The following is a 17,778-nucleotide window of genomic DNA, read 5'->3' as shown; positions in this document are numbered from 1 at the left end:
AAAATGATCACTGCAAACGAATTGACTTGCGCTGGCGCCACTTAGTACGCGATGGCTCAGCGGACACTATTGGGATAATTGTCATTTATTCACTCTTAGCTGACATTCTCTAGCATTTATTAGTTTAATAGAAATTTACTTTTGAGCTAAATCTTTTGACTCTAACAGTAAATTTTAAACACATGTTTTTACAACGCTCTATATGTTGAACACTTCCATAGCCGGACAAAAACACTATTTCGTTAGTTGTCGACGGTGGTCCTACATTTTATGTTCTTTCAGCTTTTTCTAAATGTTTTTTTATTTTTCTCTATCGTAAGCTTTGTAGGTTACTCTTCATTGCTTAAATACTTTCCCGCAATAATTGATTTTGGATAAATGTGCTTGTTCACATTAGCAATTTTCATCAATAATCCAGCGAAGCAATAGTCGGTGAATTAAGAGGATGTACGGATACATAGAAACAACAACAACTGCAAATGCATTGTCGTTCCTATGTCAGTTAGACAATGAGTGAATCTATTGCCCAAATGTTTAACTAACTTCCATTTTCAGCTGCTATGGATTGAATCACTTATTTAACTTATTAATAGAGGGATGAATTTATTCGGTCGTGTGACTGAAATAAAATCGATTTGATACAAATTTCAAAAAATTATTATAATTACCGCAGAAGACCTTGATAGGTTCATAACATATAACATAACATATCAAGTTAAACCACAACTTCTTTGAATTATCGCAGGCCAAGCATGTTCCAGGAATTAAAAGTGAGAAACTGAGACAGAATCGAGTCACACGCTGTAAGAGATTGGTTATCTAGCCCAAAACATCTCAGAAGAAAGAGCTCTCAGAAACGTTAGGATTATCAGAAGTAATCACATATTTTTAAAATTATTCCAAATTCTTTACCTGATATTATTAAAACCAAGTTGTAATAGTAAGTAATAGTCGCTGCAAAAGTAAGACAGCGTTAGTGTTTACTTATGTATGTTTAGAACTTTTAAATCTCTGAGGTGTGTATCTCTATGAACTCCATGAAGTAGCATAAAATGAGAACTATTTTTCTAATTGGATTTTAAAATGGATTACAAAGCCGTAACGGCTAGAACAATAAAATTAGACATCAAATTATACCCGATATAAAATGAAAAAATAAATCTTAGAATATTGCAGTACATATGTATGTATATCTATTTTAATACATATGTAATTCCCCGTTTACAAGGTCCGCTCCAATCGTAGGGTCAACTTAATTGGAGCGGACTCCGATTTAAATCTAGTCAAATACTGTCAACTCAATAGCATTCACAAATCGCGATCGTATTTTTTCAGCATTTCTTTACACCAATCCACACGAGCCTTTTTTTGAGCGATTGTCAAATTGGCCGGGATTCAACGAGAACAAACCTTTTTTACGGCCAGGTGTTCATGCAATATCGAATGTTTGCTGGTGGGAGAAATGCATAGGCATGCCTCTATCTAAAGATATGTTACATGACGGTCTTGCATTATCAGTACACGTACGGCATCGATGTTTTCTGGCACAACGGCTGTTTTTGGACGACCTTCACGGAATTCCTCTTTGAGCGAGCGTCGGCCACGATTGAATTCGTTGTAACAGTTTTTTAGAGTGCTATGGGATGGTGCTTCATAGCCATACAAAGATTTTAGTTCAACGATGCACTCTTGTCGTGGATTATCCACGTCGAAAGTTGTGAAAAATGATCGCACGAAAATGTTCACGAGTTAATTCCATTTTTTGGCCGAGATGAATTTTTTAATTCCCTGTAAATAAAACAATTCACGATTAAATGACAAAACGTTCTGAGTGATGTTATGCTAAAGAATGTCAAACTTTCCAACGGAAATGTCAGATTGCACCTGGCAACACTTAGTGGTGCCCAGTCCAGGAATATATATAGCAGCCTATGTATCTGCTAAGTCAAAACAACGAATAGAATTCAAATTGCTCTTTTCTGGGAAGAAAACGATATCGCTGTGTAATGTTTACTACTTTGCACAATGCTTGGAAAGCATCACTAAAATTCTTTTTACTAGATTCGCTTCAACTTAAACAAACGGGCTTGAAATACTTGTAGTTCAGTTTCTGAGCTTACCTGTTTGTTTGTGTGTACATTTGGTTCAAATATATACTTTTTACGGTTATCCTTAAGATTATTCTATTATTGGATTGATAATTATCGGTTTATCGTAATTTTTAAAGAATAGTGTTACTTGGTAACAGTTTAAATGGTTAGGACAATTGAGATTAAAAAAATAAGTTCTAGATAAAATATATTTTAGGGTCCTTAGCCCATTATTCAAATTGTTTGCTCTCTAAATAAGTATATTGTTAAAATAATTTTTTTATTTTTTTTAGCGCCTCACTGACCTCACCTCGAAGGAAAAGTCAAAATTTTCATCTTTAACAAAATGGCGGCATCGCAAAATGAATCGTTTTTGTGGAAAAATTTAATCTTTATACTTTTTTAAAAATAGAAGTTAATATAAAAAATCGTATTCATTTAATTATTATCTGTCAAATATATCTACGAAGGTTGTGTCAAAATTTCAATGCGACCAGTCCAGCCATTTTGGAGAAATTTTCTTCACCGGTTCTGAAATTAACATTTGATAACCTATTACACTAAGTTGAAAAGTCTTACAAACGTGCTCATATCTCCCAAGCTATTTGCTTTATAAATTTAAAAATTTTGGATAATATTTTCAAGTACATATATGTATATTCGATACATAAGTAAAAAATTCGATTTTTATAAATTTACAAGTAGATGTAACCCTTTAAATCATGCAGAGACTTCTTCTGAAATAATTTTGTGCAAGACTCAGCTCTGACAATAGCAATGGTCTGATTACGTACATATATCGTATATAATGTCAATTTATACCTACGACAAATCTCTTTTATTTTTTTATTTCGGGCCATTTGAGCAATTAAATTTTTAGTCAATAATTTCGAGTGTCGAACGGCGGGCCTATAGGACTGACTGATCTATATATATTAGATATATAAATTCTGTATATGTACTATTGCGATCAAATTAAAAGGTGAATTCTGTCCATTTAAATTCCTTCAAAGTAATGCCATCCCCCTGCAATACACTTATGCCAACGAATTTTCCAGTCATCAGAGCGGTTGGAAAAATCTTCCGTCGTGATGGCCATCACGCCTTCTTCGATTCAGCTTTTATATTCTCAATTGAGTCAAAACCAATCAGGTGTGAATCAGATGGCACGATATTGTTGAAAATATTGTGTAATTATCCAATGCAGTATGAGATGGCGCATTATCGCACTTTTTTATTCAATAAATTCTGACATAGTAAAAATCGAAGAATTCACTTTTAGAGCCTCACAAAACGACGAGTATCTCAAATACTAATGAATATTTTTACGTAAAATTTAGCATAGATGTCACTAACAGTACTACCAACTTACAGAAAAAAATTAACGATTCGAAAACACCCGCGAAGTATAAATTAAATTTTATAATTTTTAAATTTTTACTGTAACTACTTTCCCTTATTTAAGCCACTGAAACAGCCACACAAAGTCGCAGTAGGGTGTGCGTAAAAGAGGTCCAAGTAACTATGTTAATACGAGTATGTGCTCGCATATATTTACCCAATGGATTACAACAAGTCACCTTGTTCGGTGGTATTAAGCCCCAAACACAACAAAAACACAACAGTACGGTAAACACAAAACACACATATATACAGAAAAGTAGCAAGCACATGATTTTCCTAATTTACATTTTAAACATTTACAAGTGGCTGCCACCACCAAGAACATACACACCAACACAAGCGCTGACTTTCTTTCAACTGCTGTGCCGCTAATTAGGTTCCACTCAAGCAAACTTCGCTTGCATACATTTGCACTCCACTCAGCGCATTGAGTGAGTTGTGGCGCTTGGTTGAGCGACGGTCAGCGGCGTCGGAGGAAGCTGTCCCTGCGTGATTAGTATTCGTTACGGACGCGCCGCGAGTTAACACCTTGGCGTAACAACTCGGATAGCTGCCGAGCCAAAGTAAAATCGAGTGTAAATAAGAAAAATTAACGAAGAACGAGAAAACTGCCGACGGCGCCAACAAAACGCAAGTAAACGCGGATAATAGAGTGCAATTTTGTTCGGGTTTGTCGCTAAAGCGCGTAAAAGTGCCCAGGAAGCGGAAGTGATAAAAGTAAAGATTCGATAGCGATATTTTGCTAGCGTGTGTGAGCGTTGGAAGTTGAAAGCGCGACGAGCACACTGTTAGCGCTTTTGAAATCAAAAACTTAAAGACCGCTTTTGAAACCCCGCAAAAGAAGGATAATTATCGTCGCCGCTTGCGCTCGTAATCGCCTGTATGAGCACGTGGGTGTGAAAGTGTGTGTGTTGGCTTCCGCGCGTTCGCCTGATGACATCCACAAATGTGTTCGTCCAATGCTGCATCCAGTGCGCATGAAAATAATTTGTTGAATAGTGTTAGAGTGGGCATGGAATCGCCGCCGTCACATCTTTTGCATCAACAACAACAACAAAATTTACAACCCCAACAACATACGTTATCTGTGATGCCAGTGATGGCGGGCGGGGCATTGCCACCGACAGCCGGTGGCGTTACAACGCTTCCGCTCCCCATGCAAGCACATGTTCCTATACCCGGTTTAACGGCACACGGCATTGGTCAGCCGCCGTCGGTAGCGCTGCCACCACATGTGGCGCCCACAGTGCCGTTGTCACCAACAGGTGAGTACTCAAACCAATGTTGCAGTTATTTTAGACTTTAATTATTTTGTATAATTTGGAAGCTTCACATTTATATGTATATATATCCCCTAGAGCCTAGTAGTAACATAGGACCTGGATTTGGAATTAGTACTGGTTTTTATCCTCTTTGAAAAGAAACATACCGTGTCATTCTTCGACTATAAGGTGTCTGTAATTTCTATGATAAATGTACGGACATCTTCTAGCTTTTGCGCCTCTTGACATTGAGTCTCTGGTCCCATGTTATTTTTGGATTGGAAAGGTCTTATTCTATTCCTGAATTTATCCTTATCCACGGTTGTTTAGTGGAGCACCAATTTTACTTAAATGTTCTTTTGCTTGCTCATATAGTGAGTTTTACACTATTTGTCTTATTCATTTTTTAAGTTTTTCTATGACTTTAATTACGTCACATTTCAGTATGAAGCATTGAGACCAATAGGTATAACAGTTGTCAGCATTATTTCGTTTTAATTTTTGTTTATACATAGTATTTCAATTCGAGTATTCCCTATACGAAGATATACATACATACATATGCATATGTATTGTATTATTATATGGGTGTGAGGCCGCCCTGATTTAGGAGAAATCACATACCTCCTACTTGACCGATTCCAACAAATCCGGTAGGTCCCTCGGCGGGTACTGTGTCGAATACCCTTGGGGCTGCAGTGTTATTATCCATTTGGACGACAGCTGTCTCTTAATTCGCTGAACTATGTCAATGTCGTCGTACATCCCCTACAGTTCATCTTTCCATCGACTGCGGATGATGAGTGACTTGTAAAACTTGGTCTTTGTTCGTCGAGAGAGAACTTTACTTCTCAATTGCCTATTCAGTGCGAAGTAGCACCTGTTTGCAAGAATTATTCTGCCTTGCATTTCGAGGCTGACTATGTTGTTTTGATTAACGCAAATTATCTACGTTTTCCAAGTTATAACTCTCAACAGTGACATGGGAGCTTAGTCGCGGATGCGACGACTATTTGTTTGATGACTACCAGACACATTTGTTTCGTTTCTTTATCCAACCTGAAGAAAGCAGAACTAGCGGCGCGGATGTTGAAGCCAATGAAATGTAAAAGATTGTACCTTCTCCATTCAGCTCTGCGGCTCGAATGATAATGTCTAATCACTTTGTTGTAGATGGGCTTTAAGATTTCACACAGTGCGTTCCATAGAACCTTATATGCGATGTTGATTAGGCTAATCCCTCGGTAGTTGGCTCAGGTTATGGAGTCTCCCTTTTTGTGGATTGGGTAAAGCACATTTAAATTCTAATTGTCAGGCTTGTTTTCGTCCGACCATATTCTACAAAGAAACTGAAGCCCTCGGTCCCTGCCGCTTTGTTGTTCTTCAGGCGAGTAATTGGTGTTCGAACTTCTTCATGGTCGAGCAATGGAACGTACGTTTCATCGTCATCGACTGGGGTATCGGGTTCATCTTCTATGCTTTCACTGGCATTCTGAATTGTTCGCTCCGAAATTTCAGTATACTCTGAGCATCAGTCACTCGATCACCTCTGGGACTATGCTAAGGTCTTGAAACTTTCTGCTAGTCGCTGCATCTTTTCGTAGAATTTTTGAGCATTACCCTTGTCGACTAGCTTGTCAAACTCTTGCGTACTCACGCATTTCGGGCTATCTTTTTTTGTCTTCCAATGCGTCTCGCTTCCCTCTTCAACTCTCATTATTTAGTGTATTTATCTCATGGTCGATTGTAACGTTGCGATGTAAGCAGTGGCTTTTCTCTCCAATGCGATGCGGCACTTCTCATCGTACCAACTGTTCTTTTGCCTTTTACGAAAACCAATGGCTTCGTTTGCACCTGCACGTAAAGAGCTTGAAATGCTGTCGTTGTTCGCTTCTACCAAGTTGCTAATGAATGATTTGAGAAAGCAAGAGTGAAAGTCGAGTAGAAAATCGTTCGGCTGTCTCTTGTGATTGCAGTTTCTCGACGTCGGACCTTCCTAGTGTTTGATGTCGTGCGGTTTTTGCTGCAAAAAGCGGATGCGTATCTTCGTTGCAACAAGATAGTGGACCGAGTCTTTGCTAGGGTCTCGGAGCGTACACACAAAAATAATGAAACTTTATTACGTTAAATAGTATTCCTTGTTGACAATTTGGCCAGTTGGAAAGAATTCGGAGACCACCACACCTCGAAAATTGAAGAAAACTGTCAAACTTAACCTTGATTTTTACCTGTTTGCTCTTTGCCACAATATTCGGCCGATTAATCGTCTGTTTCTGGGTCGTAGAATAGATCCAAGACAAATCGTTAGTAATAATACGCTTCATATCATCCTGGTAGTCGGAAAGCCTTATTTCACAGACGTTAACGTGACTCTATTTTTCGAAAAAATGTAGTGATTTTGGACCAATAGTGCTTTCATTTTTCCTAGACCCAAATGATCATTCAAAATGAAATCTTTCACTGATCCTTCCGACATTCCAACGATGCCAGTAAGATCACTGACTGTTAATCATCGATTCTGAAGCAAAGATTCCTTTATTTTATTCACGTGTTGATCATCAGTCGATGTTGATGGCTGTCCTGGACGTGGTTCGTCGTCAACGCGTTCTCGTCCCTCTTTGAACAACTTGTACCAATCAAAAACATTTGCTTGCGACAAACAATTATCACCGAAGCCCCTTTCCAACATTTTGAACGTTTCGGCACTAATTTGATTCTACACACAAAATTTAATGGAACTTCTTTGTTGAACAATTTTACTCATCGTAAAAGTCGCCAAAGGCACCATATGTACTTCAGAAGGACAAGCGTATACTAAACACTAATTATTATTTTGCTGTGACATTTGGCAGAGATGTCACTGATAGTCATACCAACCTTGAAAAATGTATTATGACGAATGGGGTCTTACTATTTTTTCCTCACAGTAGTATAACACATATATGTATATGTGTATTCTTTCCTGATAATATTATGTCTGTGTGTTAAAAATTAATTAAAACCGGTCAATGTTTCAATTAGCTTCCTGGTGACTTTATTCCGCATATATCGGCCAATATGTAAGTTATCTTACTGAAACTGAGAGAGCGTGGTTTTCTAATAACGGTGCTTCTTTTGATGATTCTTCAATTCTTGGCGAGCCAGCCTATCGTATTGTTCCAATTTCTTTTAATGGTCAAACGCTTATCCCACTACTTAACTGTGAAATCCCACAGAAATTAGCAATGATCGGCATCTTGCCATATGTTAACTTCGATTTTAACCATTATTGTTCTGAGCGAGTGTCAATTATCATGATTTCATTCTAATATGCATTTTATTACAAAATATTTTTGTTATGCAATAAAGTCGCCCAAAAACGTAGCAAAGGTAAAAACAAAGCCCAACAAGTCAACTCTGTTGACCACATTGACAATAACGACGGATCACCAAGAAGCACGAGAACGCAAAGCAACAGCAAAAACGGTTTGAGTGTCCACAGTTCTTTTCACTTTCCTAGAATATGGCAAATGGTAACTCTAAACCCGTGTGTGTAACAACTACAAGCAATGTTTGCGCGTACTTGTTCGCATTAAAACGCACACAAACTCACAATCGCATGTATATATGTATGTATGCTTATGTGTTTGGTGTAGTCTACATTGCATTCGCCCTTTAAGCTTAAGTTTTATAATTTATTTATTTATTGTGCAACTTCCAACACCTTTCAAAGTCAGTAAACTGAATCTGCCATCATGCTGTGACATTTTACCGGCTTACCTCAGCGCGTGCCCCCCTTGCAGCCCTCGGCGCTGACATGTGAGCGATCCCAGTAGGTTGGTCAGACGAGCGCGGCGGGCGCGGCAACCAACGAGTGAGCCGACTAAGAGACCGATAGGCTAGCAAGCTCCACTGACTGCTGCTGTTGTTGTTGCTGTGCTTGTTGTTGTAGCTGAATTGGCGACGAGGTGCGCTTGAGCGGCAGCATTGCCAAGAGCGTTGCAAAGTGGGTCGCGCGGCAGCTTAGTAGGAAGAATGCTGCGAATAAAAGTGGTGTGTGGTGTGCAGAACTGTTGCAGTGCAGTTGCTGTTGGTGTTGGTGTTGCCATTATTTGACTGTGGCGGCGGTGGGAAGACGACCGAACGCCGATGTGGAATTAATTTTATTTGACAGCACGTACTTGTGCAAAACAAATTGCCACTGATGTGCGAATGGCACAAACACACACTGTGTCATCTTTAAGTTTCCATATCGATGCGCTTTATAATTTGGCAACATTCCACCATGTTTTTTGTTGTTGATTTTTACTTTTATTTTCCAGAACTAAATTCTTTTCGAAGAACCTCTTGTTAGGTTATGCTCTAATTTGTCGGTAAACGGAATCCTTCAGAATTGAAATGTTATGAAAGAATTTCATCTACTTGCTCTAAGCAAGGATTATTTTGCCACAAATCTAGAAGTTTTAACTGGACACCATTCAATGATACGTATTAACCCAGTGGGGTTAAGAGTATTGACGATAAAAGTTATATGGTCGATGGCGAAAGGAAACATATACGAGTATACAGTTTCTTCTCCACTGTCGGACTTCGCACGACTAAAGTTCAAATATCTGGGTGGTCATACATTCGGTGAACTAGGCAAATTGACCAGAATTGATAATAGCTGCCTCAATAAATTTGTGATAGGTTCAAAAGTCTCTGCTGATACATTTGGGGCAAACTTAAGTGTTCTTGTAATCACAAAAAAAAGCTTTATTGAATATACCCCGTAATACCAGTTGAGACATGGCTTATTATATATCTCAGATAACTAAAAAATCTCAGAGCAAACAGTCAACAGCTACATTTCCATAGAGCCATAGGGAATGTTTTGCTAAAAAATTTTGTTAGTTGTGTTTCTGTGGAACAAAATAGAATAACATATTTCCTTCCATCTTCAAAACATTTTCCTTGGACATGTTGAAAGTTCAAATCTTCCTGGTGAAAGCGCAATACAGGCGACCGAAAATTACTCGAAAAGATCAATTATAGAAAATATAGATGCAATAATGGAAGTCGTCTAATCTGACCAACATGTAAGCACTGTTTCCATTGACGAGGATCTCCAGAACTTCCCGATAGTGGTTCGTCAGATGCTTCGGGAGCTCTTTTCGGAAATTATAGTCCCGTCTTGGCTCCAAGAGATGACTAATTGTTCCTATCTATGGCGGCTGATGGTGCTTGTGAAAATGCAAATAGTACAATACTTCAACTGAATTGGTTCAAACTAATAATGCTAAAATAAACCTTTCACTCAAAAATAAAAAATTATAATGTACTAGAGGACCCGCCTATGTTTTACTGTGGCTGATACATAGGTAGTACTACTAATACCATCTATATGATTTCTATTAGTTAGATTATAAGTATTAGTTAAGGAATAATCGCATTTTTGATGAAGTAACAAAGATGAATCAAAAAGCATTTCGTGCGTTAAGAAAGAATTGGTTTTTGGGGTAAAAATACTATTGAATTTGGGCTGTGCATCAGTGAAATCAATCGAGTCCAATCGATTGTCAGCCTGGTGGACTGCATATTAAGAAACGGTTCTCAAGCGTGGAAAGACAAAAAAATCGGCTGGCAAGGTTATGGCATCAGTCTTTTGGGATGCCCGTGGTATATTATTCATCGAATGATAAATGAGCCAGTTTTAATTCATTGCATTGTGTATTTGATTGCAGTTCTATTCTACCATTCCCAATATTTAGCAATTTTATTTTTCAGGAAGGATCAGTTTGAAATTGTACGCATATATGTATTAATCGTTCCCGTTTCAATATTGTATTGCTCTGTGCAATGCTTCGAAAAGATTTCTGTATATCTCAAATTTTTTATCAACTCTTCAGTTATGCCGCTATTTTTTTATGCCAGACCTTTTGCAATTTTAAATTGCCTGTCAAGATACCCCCTCCAATAGTTAAACTCCAATATAAAAACTTGATCCACAGATGTCGCCTTTTACTTTGACATCGTTTTGTTTAATGCACGTTTGCGCCAATATAAGGTTTGAATATTGGATACTGCGATGGTAGCGCCATCTATCGGTCAAACATTCCAAAATTAACAATTGATTAAAAATGAAAAAATAATTTAAGAAACATTTTCCAGTGGACCAAATTGTAAATCTAAACCATTCTCGAATCTCCTTGAACATACGCACAAAATTTCATCAAAATCGGTCCATCCGTTTAGGAGCAGTTCAAATGCAAACACACGGTCAGAAGATTTATATATAAAGGGTGATTTTTTAAGAGCTTGATAACTTTTTAAAAAAAAAAACGCATAAAATTTGCAAAATCTCATCGGTTCTTTATTTGAAACGTTAGATTGGTTCATGACATTTACTTTTTGAAGATAATTTCATTTAAATGTTGACCGCGGCTGCGTCTTAGGTGGTCCATTCGGAAAGTCCAATTTTGGGCAACTTTTTCGAGCATTTCGGCCGGAATAGCCCGAATTTCTTCGGAAATGTTGTCTTCCAAAGCTGGAATAGTTGCTGGCTTATTTCTGTAGACTTTAGACTTGACGTAGCCCCACAAAAAATAGTCTAAAGGCGTTAAATCGCATGATCTTGGTGGCCAACTTACGGGTCCATTTCTTGAGATGAATTGTTGTCCGAAGTTTTCCCTCAAAATGGCCATAGAATCGCGAGCTGTGTGGCATGTAGCGCCATCTTGTTGAAACCACATGTCAACCAAGTTCAGTTCTTCCATTTTTGGCAACAAAAAGTTTGTTAGCATCGAACGATAGCGATCGCCATTCACCGTAACGTTGCGTCCAACAGCATCTTTGAAAAAATACGGTCCAATGATTCCACCAGCGTACAAACCACACCAAACAGTGCATTTTTCGGGATGCATGGGTAGTTCTTGAACGGCTTCTGGTTGCTCTTCACCCCAAATGCGGCAATTTTGCTTATTTACGTAGCCATTCAACCAGAAATGAGCCTCATCGCTGAACAAAATTTGTCATTTTTTGTCAAATTTTTCGAACCGAACACTGATTTTGGTAATAAAATTCAATGATTTGCAAGCGTTGCTCGTTAGTAAGTCTATTCATGATGAAATGTCAAAGCATACTGAGCATCTTTCTCTTTGACACCATGTCTGAAATCCCACGTGATCTGTCAAATACTAATGCATGAAAATCCTAACCTCAAAAAAATCACCCGTTATAAAGATTTATTTGTACTAGACCTTATATAATATTAGGTCCGGCCACGCCTTGCTGCGGTATACATTTTATACTATTATTCATACAATACACTATTCAATGCAGTGAAAATTTTATTTACGAATAAAGGAGAAAATGCTTTTATTGATATAAGAATCTAAGGGATTGTACTTGAGGTTTAATTTTGAATATGTTCATACATCACTGAAAAAAATAACGAATTAATAGAGTTGTCCGCTTGATAGGTTGTAGTTATCAACATCAACAATGTGCATGGTTAATAGGGTGTCCATTTAATAGAGCTTTCACTGTATTCTTTATTTATGAATTGTTTTAACTATCCTATATTCTAAGTTGGTTCGAACTGGACCCAGTGTTCTTAATTTTACTAAAATCAGTTCAGAAGTTTAGGAGTCCTTCGCAGATAAACAACGTGACACGTACTTTTTATATATAAAGATTAGAATAAGAAATATTTAAATAGTGAGACCATTGACCTTCAAAATACAAAACAGTATTTGTTGGAAGTAATAAAATTGATCTAATCTTCAGGTGTTAGAAAGTTCTTATTAAATCTAATCTCTATCGAAGTCAAATTGCAAAGTTAGTTTGTTAGATCCAGGAAAAATTTATAATTTTTTCAAAACCTTCATTACATGAAATAGCAGCGCAAACTCTCGACACCGATGACGACCACTGTAACAGTAGCAAAGACAAACCATCAAAGATAAACCATCAAGCTTGCCATAGAGATGGTCACATTAGCACCAGCGCCATACACAGAGCGAACGGTCGGAGAAGAAGATGGAGAACATAAATTGGAAAACTATGAAGTAGTAGAGCAATGTGGCATAAACACCAGAAGCGCAAAAACTCAAAACGCATGAACGAGATCACCGCTAAACGATCGTGGCGTTGCTGATGTTGCACACGCTCGTTGCATTTGTAACTGCAAACGTTGGACGGTGACGACGTGCGTCTGCGTTGAGGTTTCATACGGGAAGTCACTCACATACATGAACTGCAATGATAATACACACGGTTTTCGAAGCGCTGAGTGTGCGCGAAGCTGACGAGCCAAAAAAATTACCGGTAGCAATAAATCAAACTATCAATTGAATTCCGGTGTGATCATCGCTTGTACGCAGCGCAGCAAACGACTTTGCAATGCGAATGCGACGTCTGGAAGTTGGCGGCTTCTGGATGCGTGTAACCTTGTCAGTGGCGAAACGATTACAATAACCGTAGCTGATCGCGAGTGGCTGCCGTTGTTTCCCCATCATTGCCACTACCGCTGAGACAACTTTTTCCTTGGTGTGGCAATCGCAACAGCTGGGTTGTTGTTGCCGCTTAAGCCGATTTAACGATTCAGTGATGAGCATTCCACGAATCGAGTGAAGAGGGGTAAGAGTGCACGCGTGCGGTAAACTTCGGTTTTCATTTTCTTTTCACAAGCAGGCGTGCGCGCTTGCGCATGAACGCGCGGATAAATCATCCACCAACCGCTTGAACTTGGCATTCATGCCATAAGCGTGTAGATGCGGTGCTCCATGTGCGTACTGCGACCACGCAATGTGAAACCGGCAGTACTCCGTTCTACTCTACGGTTAGTCGCTTAGTCAGTTGGCCGACTGGTGGGTCAGTTAGAATCAGCCCATGGTAACTAAGATGCTCGTGCGCGGCATAAATCAAGGAATACATCTGAACAACAATTGACCAAACATGTGGAGGGAACAAATTGGCTGGGCAAACAAGAAAAACTGAAAGAAATAAGTAAAAGAACACGCGTTTTAAGCACGTATTAATGGCGCGCGAACGCCTACTTAACGCTTACTTACATATTTACAACGACAGCAGCTCGCGCCTGCAACATTTGTGGCAAGTGTGAAATATGCTTTGCATTGCCACACATTAGAGCTAAAAGCAGTATGCGTTTCGCAACGGTAGCGGCAACGGCAGCAACAATGCTGTCCAATTGACCAGTGAGCAGCTGATTAATATTAGAGTGTTGAGTTTTCGTTTAGACAATAAATCAAACGACCTGCGGCCATAAATAAATCGCTAATATCATTCAAGGTGCCGCTTAATCAAATCTTTACACATACATATATTTATTACTAAATGGAAATTCTTTAACGAAAGAGAGTAATATACTACGCAATAGCTTTAAGTGAGATGTCGATTTTAATGTAGTAGGTAATTTCAGAAATTAGTAATATATGGCAAACTCTTTTGGAATACCAAATTTTCCAAGATCCACCTAGTGTTAGTCAAGCATAGGATTAACTCGATAACCTTAATCATAAATTGAATATTCACACTATTGCAATTTACAAAGCTTCTAAGCCTTGAAAGATTCTAAATATTTTAAGAATCAATAAGACATCTAAAGAAGACCCAAAAGTCTAATACAGTTTAATTAAGTGAATTGATAACGAAGCAACTGATTCGCAATATTATTTAAAAAAGCAAAACTTTGTCATAATTATACTTGCAGTTGCTGAATGAATGGAAACGGAATCATGATATTTAAAAATTATTTATTCTTCCAAATTTAAAACAAAGATGTGGTGCTTTAAAAAATATATATATTCACTACAATTTTAAATTTTTCCTTGAAATATACGATTGGTTTCCATATTTTCTTATACCCTATATATATATCTATAACCCTTATATACAATATATGTACATATGTATGTATATATAATAAAAAGTATTAAAAAAAATGTCCTGAGCTATAAAGACTCTATAGAAGTTTCCCCTCACTCACCGCAATATAAAACTATGGAACTCTTTTATAGACGAAAGGCTACAGCAACAAAGAACTGAATTCAAGTGAAGCCTGGTCAAATTCACAATTGCTCGAAAGTTAAAACGGATTTGGTATATTATTCGACCAAAGACTGCCAATTCGGCTGCGTTCTCTAAAATATACAAAGATTGTTCTCTTTCCGTTACAATAACAGCAACACTTTTAAGGACGTCAATGTCTCTTTAGTATCAAAGTCTTCAAAGTAGATATTGAGAGCTCTTTTGAAGACTCTTTTATTACTAAGCCGATACCCTACTACAAGCCGATACCGAACTTCAAGTATTAACTTACTACCACAACACTGGTTTTAGAAATCACAAAACCAGGCTTAAAAAATCTGTCTTTTAATGCTTATGCAATCCGAAATCAAAACATTTCTTATACAAAAAGGTACATAAAATCTCAAGCATTGCACATTTATCTGCCTTAACCGAATTGAAGTGAACTGCACGACTACGACGCTTCAAGCCAAGGAATTTGCAACGTACGCATTTCGCAGGTCATTCATGCGACAAATGCGGCAATCCAGCAATGCAACGGCGAGCCAATAACCAGCAGCCAGCAGCCAACAGTCAAACAACTAAACAACCAAACGTCAGCCGTCAGACTTGTTGTTGCTACTTGGAATTAGCAAAAAAGTGTTAAAATGTGAGCAGTTCTTGCGATCAGATAAAATGTCAAATTGTACATAAAAGCTTCTACATCCCAGGAATTACTAAATTACTCGCATCTGAGCAACGAACGAACTGTTGCCAATATGGATTGCCCTACGTCGGGCGATTTAGATGGACGCGCGTTGGTTCGTTGGCGGTTTTTTATTTAGCAAGTTGCGCGCCACGGCGCGTTGCTGTGTATGTGTGCCGACCCCGGCCAACTGCCATACAATGACAATGAATTGATCGACGAAGTCCGTCGGTATTTGGAACTTGTCAAGAATTCCTCAAATTCCGAGCAAGTGATGAAATTAGCACCGAAAACATGACTACGCGACCTGTGGTGGTGGACCACACAATGCGCGCAACTCGTTGATAACACCGCTGTTGGTTAGTGGCTGCAGATCGCGCGCTGCCATATAATGAGTAGAATGGCAAGTGTTATGGATGCGTCGCGTTATCGCCCGCCACTTGGGGGACTCGTGCGCACATTGGGAGATGATTATGACGACGTTCAAGATGCCATGCTGTTGTGGCGCGGCATTCGAAAGCGCGATGACGACTTCTTGATAGCCAGCACTCTATTATGCCCATATATGACATGTTAGTGGCTCGTCAAGCCATGATCACGTATCGATTATTTTGTGCGATGCGTCCGATTTTTAGTTTTATACCATTTTTAGTTTTTTCCTAGCCGCATATGCTGTCTCAAGTATTTTGCGGACTCTTACTACTATCTCCGTCTGCGCTCTGATGGTATGTGTTAGTGTTACGGGCGGTTTTTCTTTTACCCTTTCTGCTTGTGTTCCTTACGAGTGTTGCAACTTTAACTTCAAAGACAATTGTGTTGACAGTGCAATGGAACAAATTTGTAGTGATTTGGTGTTGGCGCGCAATGTGCGGAATTTCTGTGATGCCTCGTTTAAATTCCGCGTAAAAGCAAATTAAACTTTTGAAAAAAAGTGAAGTAACAGGAGGGCTTGTGGTGGCCTATGAGGTTTCACACTTTAGCAAATTGCAAGCGCACTGACACATTTTTTGTCAAATCTTCTTCATAATTACAGTTTCACCGTTTATTTCTTTTTTTCAATTATTTGTCTCACCATTTCCTTTCATTCTATCTTCCTTGTAGTGGGACTACCAGCCGCTCCACCTGCCTCTATACCGCCGGGCATTGCGAATGCTCCAAGTTTGGGTAGCATCTTTGGAAATGCGCATTCAGCCCCACATTCAACGCTCAATGCCCTAATGTCACAACATCGCCTCTTGGAACTCTCTCGTTTCGGTTTGCGTGGCTACGATTTGGCCCAACACATGCTGACACAACAAGGCGCTGTCTCCAAGTTGTTGGGTAGGTACAATACAGAAACCTACTATAAAATTCTAGATAAATTCCATGATATCTAACTCCTTAAACAACATCTTTCAAGATATTTGTAAACAAATAACACAGCTAGAGTATAAACGAAATTTATTGCCCTGGATATCTTAGCAAAATTGGATATTTTCGAGTTTCCAGGTTAGGAATTTATTAATGAAAGCATTGGATGTGCTTTTGCTTTTAAGATTATTGCATATCTAATGTTTTGTTCAACTAACGCCTCATTAGCAATACCATTTATTTTTCCATCATTGATTAGGGTTTCGATCACCTTTTCCATGCATGCAAACACGCAACTTTTACTTTCAGGCTCCTTATTGTAAATAAACGAAAAAATCTGCGGAATGTTTTAGTAAAAATCAAACATGGAAATATCAGTCTACAAAATGTACTGTTTTACTAAATGAAAATGTCCCTTCCGGTTTAAAAACTTTTTGGCATGTCTTCGGGCACATGTCGCTAAATTCCCAGTAACCGGAACAGTGTACTAGTGAAAGTGAATAAATAAAAAGGGTGAAACGTCAACGCCACAGTTCTTTTTCTTCTTCATTAGCATAGACACCGCTTACGCGATTATAGCCGAGTTAAGAAGAGCGCGCCAGTCGTTTCTTCTTTTCACTACGTGGCGCCAATTGGATATTTCGAGCGAAGCCAGGTCCTTTTCCACCTTCCAAAGGAGTCAAGGTCTTCCTCTTCCTCTTCTTCCTCCGGCGGGTACAGCGTCGAATACTTTCAGAGCTGGAGTGTTTTCGACCATTCGAATGACATGACCTCGCCAGCGTAGCCACTGTCTTTTAATTCGATGAACTATGTCAATGTCGTCGTATATCTCGTACAGCTCATCGTTCCATCGAATACGATATTCGCTGTGGCCAATACGCAAAGGATCATAGATTTTTCGCAGAACCTTTCTCTTGAAAATTCGCAACTTCGACTCATGAGTTCTTGTATTCGTCGAGAGAGGACTTTACTTCTCAAT

At 38.6% G+C, this 17,778-nt stretch overlaps 1 protein-coding gene across 5 annotated transcripts in view; it reads left to right on the top strand.

Moving 5' to 3' along the window:
• Nucleotides 1–3,791: 3,791 nt before the first annotated feature.
• The window catches only part of LOC105229662 (paired box protein Pax-6), a 30,499-nt gene continuing 16,512 nt past the window's right edge, over nt 3,792–17,778 (top strand). The window contains exons 1-2 of one of the 5 annotated variants that reach the window (XM_049457575.1): nt 3,792–4,759; nt 16,551–16,769. In XM_049457575.1, the coding sequence (XP_049313532.1) occupies nt 4,441–4,759; nt 16,551–16,769 (538 nt within the window). In that variant the 5' untranslated portion in view covers nt 3,792–4,440. The remainder of the gene's footprint in view (nt 4,760–16,550; nt 16,770–17,778) is intronic. The other 4 variants (XM_049457577.1, XM_011210090.4, XM_011210082.4 and 1 more) reach the window with 4 other exon arrangements.

This window comes from Bactrocera dorsalis, chromosome 5, assembly GCF_023373825.1.
Source record: "Bactrocera dorsalis isolate Fly_Bdor chromosome 5, ASM2337382v1, whole genome shotgun sequence".
Lineage (NCBI taxonomy): Eukaryota > Metazoa > Arthropoda > Insecta > Diptera > Tephritidae > Bactrocera > Bactrocera dorsalis.
This window is presented reverse-complemented; position numbering and strand designations above follow the sequence as displayed.